Genomic DNA, 2716 nt, shown 5'->3' with positions numbered 1-2716 from the left:
CACCTTAGCTTTGGATTTAATGTCAGATAGGAATTTTTGGAATCCACCAGAAGAACACTCTGACAACCCCGAACTGAATAAAGATGAACTAGAACCACCACCTATAAATTAATGTGAATCAAGATAAATCAAATATTAGCAATTTATATTTATACTCATTAAATATTAATATGATTATACCTTCATAGTAGTTTTTACCACGTGAGTTGGTAGATTCATATTCTTTAAAAAAAGCTCGGACAAAATCCTCAAGAGATTTAAACTCTTCCTTTGCCATTTCTTCACCGTATAAGGCAGGCATAAGCAACTCTACGTATTTTAGCTTGTAACGTGGATCTAAAACCGCAGCCATCCCCATAATCCCATGAATTACAGACCAATATTTATCAAACTTGATACTCATTTTATACGCCATTAGACTAATGTCAACAATAGAAGACTTAGTCCACTCCCGCATAGAAAAACGAATCTCACATATCAAAGGGAAAAAGACATTAGCAGTAGGATACTTGTTACCAGAAAACAAAAGAGTTACCCGATAGAATAGTTGTAGCTTGTTACATATCTCAGTTGCTAAGTCCCAATCAAGGTCCGTAGGCAAACTAGTATACCTGGGCTCTCTTTGCTTTAATCGCGTGAAAACATGTCTATAAGGTATAGCAACACTAAGCATCAAATAAGTAGAGTTCCAGCGAGTCTTGCAATCAACGATCAGTTTCTTTGTGTATTCCATTTCAAGTTGATTGGCTGCTTCCTCAAATTTTTGCTCTCTTTTTCCTGATGCAGACCAAAATAAAACACTATCTCTAATTCTTTCAATCCCATCCTCAATAACAGACAAACCATCTTGAACAATCAAATTGAGAATGTGCGCGCAACAACGCATATGAAACAACTCTCCTTTCCTCATGAGTGATCTCAATGGAAGCTTCTGTAGTAACTTGTTGATAATTGCATCATTTGTGGTACAATTATCAACGGTAAGAGTAGACACTTTTCTATCAATATTCCAATCACATAGACAATCATATAGCGTATCTGCAAGAACATCAGCTGTATGTGGTGCAGGCACATAAATAAACTTATATAAAATTTATGCATCAATATAAGTGTAAAATACATTTAAAGTTTTAAACTAACTTTATATTAGACTTGTACAATATATATGCTTTACCTCATGATTCGGCTTTGCAAGTTCCAAGAGTCATCTATAAAGTGTGCAGTGACGGCCATAAACCCTTTTCTTTGATGGTTAGCTGTCCACATATCAGTAGTTATTGCCACTCTACTTGTGATCCTCCCTAATAGTTTCTTAGTTTTCACCCTTTCATATTCATAAATTTTTAAAATGTCGCTCTTGATGGTATTTCGACTCGGAACCTTAAACAAAGGTTGAAGACCTTGAACAAACTTTCTAAAACCATGATGGTCCACCGTTGTAAGAGGATACTCGTGCACAATAATCATCTCCGCGAGATCTCTCCTTGAGTTGTCTGGATTAAACGTGTAGTTGGAGAGATATGATGAACTACCATCAACTTTCTTTTGCTCCATAATCAAGATGCTTTGTCGTATATCTTTAACAGTTCGTCTTGGACAACGTTCAAAATGATCTCGTAAATGCGATGTGCCGTTTTTGCTTGAACCTCCTAGCTTTTTCTTACAATAGTTACATTCCGCCTTATCTTCACCGTTCACTTTCATTAATTTAAAATGGTTCCACACGGCAGATCTTTTCCTTTTACCACCGACATTTTGACCATCTTCAAAAGTATCATCAAGGTTAGACTCATCGTGGGTAGTAAAGTTAGTTGGTGGTGGTTCATTAGAATCATGTACCCCTTCACTGCTTCCTTGAGGAGTAGAATAAGTAGGAGTGTTTGAAGCAATGGGAGTAGGAGTACAAGTGTCTGAAGCAAATTTATCACCTTGTGATGCCATATAGTTGTAAAAACCTACAAAGAAGAAGTTTGAAATAAACCAATTAAATCATTGTGTAATATCTATACGCCTTCACCTTTTTGATAATATTTTCAAAAAGCTGGTAGTTGTCAGTGTACGGATATCTATACGACTCGTATAGGCTGTACGAGTCGTATAGAGGGTGTATGAATATTGAAGCAGGGTGTGTTATTAACAGGTGCCAAAGGAAATATGACATTTCAGAATTCAGGAGTCAAATAAACATAAAATCATGTCTAAGTGCAGCCCATATAGACACAAGAAATGCAGTCAAATTATCTAAGAAATTATTACATCATATCCACAAATTATCTAAGAAATTAATAAGCATGACATATGTGAACTCGATAAAATAATACAATCATATCCACAAATTATCTAAGAAATTATTACATCAAATCAAAGTATTTTGTTTAATGCAGATAAGATCAAGAAACTGTAAACACACATAGTCACATATTAGCCTAATTTGAAAAAATCTGTTAAATCTCATCAACATATCCAAACAAACAATATCACATGTTCTGCTATCTAGGCACTTCGTAGTCAAAACATGATGTGTGATTTTGAATGCATCAACCATTTAAGACATGTCCTCTTTTTCACTCAAAACAATCTGTATCTTAACGAATTATAGATCTGGATCTCTGAATGGTTTAATTGAGACTCAAAACAAACGGGAGAAAACATAGAGAACGGTGTATCAATTACTCAATTTCAAATGATTAAAGAGTGAGATTACATACTTCGGCTG

The 2716-nt window shown here is 34.9% G+C and overlaps 1 protein-coding gene across 1 annotated transcript; it reads right to left on the bottom strand.

Moving 5' to 3' along the window:
• Positions 1–1170: 1170 nt before the first annotated feature.
• On the bottom strand, positions 1171–1941 carry LOC143565906 (zinc finger BED domain-containing protein RICESLEEPER 3-like). The gene is made up of 2 exons (XM_077052740.1): positions 1647–1941; positions 1171–1577 (listed from the first exon to the last, which is right to left on the bottom strand). Exons 1-2 carry the CDS (start codon positions 1939–1941, stop codon positions 1171–1173), a joined length of 702 nt encoding a protein of 233 aa, XP_076908855.1.
• Between the last annotated feature and the right edge of the window lie 775 nt (positions 1942–2716).

Source organism: Bidens hawaiensis, unplaced genomic scaffold (genome assembly GCF_021521415.1).
Source record: "Bidens hawaiensis isolate Kalapana, Puna unplaced genomic scaffold, B.hawaiensis_p1.1 tig00022579_1, whole genome shotgun sequence".
NCBI lineage: Eukaryota > Viridiplantae > Streptophyta > Magnoliopsida > Asterales > Asteraceae > Bidens > Bidens hawaiensis.
This window is presented reverse-complemented; position numbering and strand designations above follow the sequence as displayed.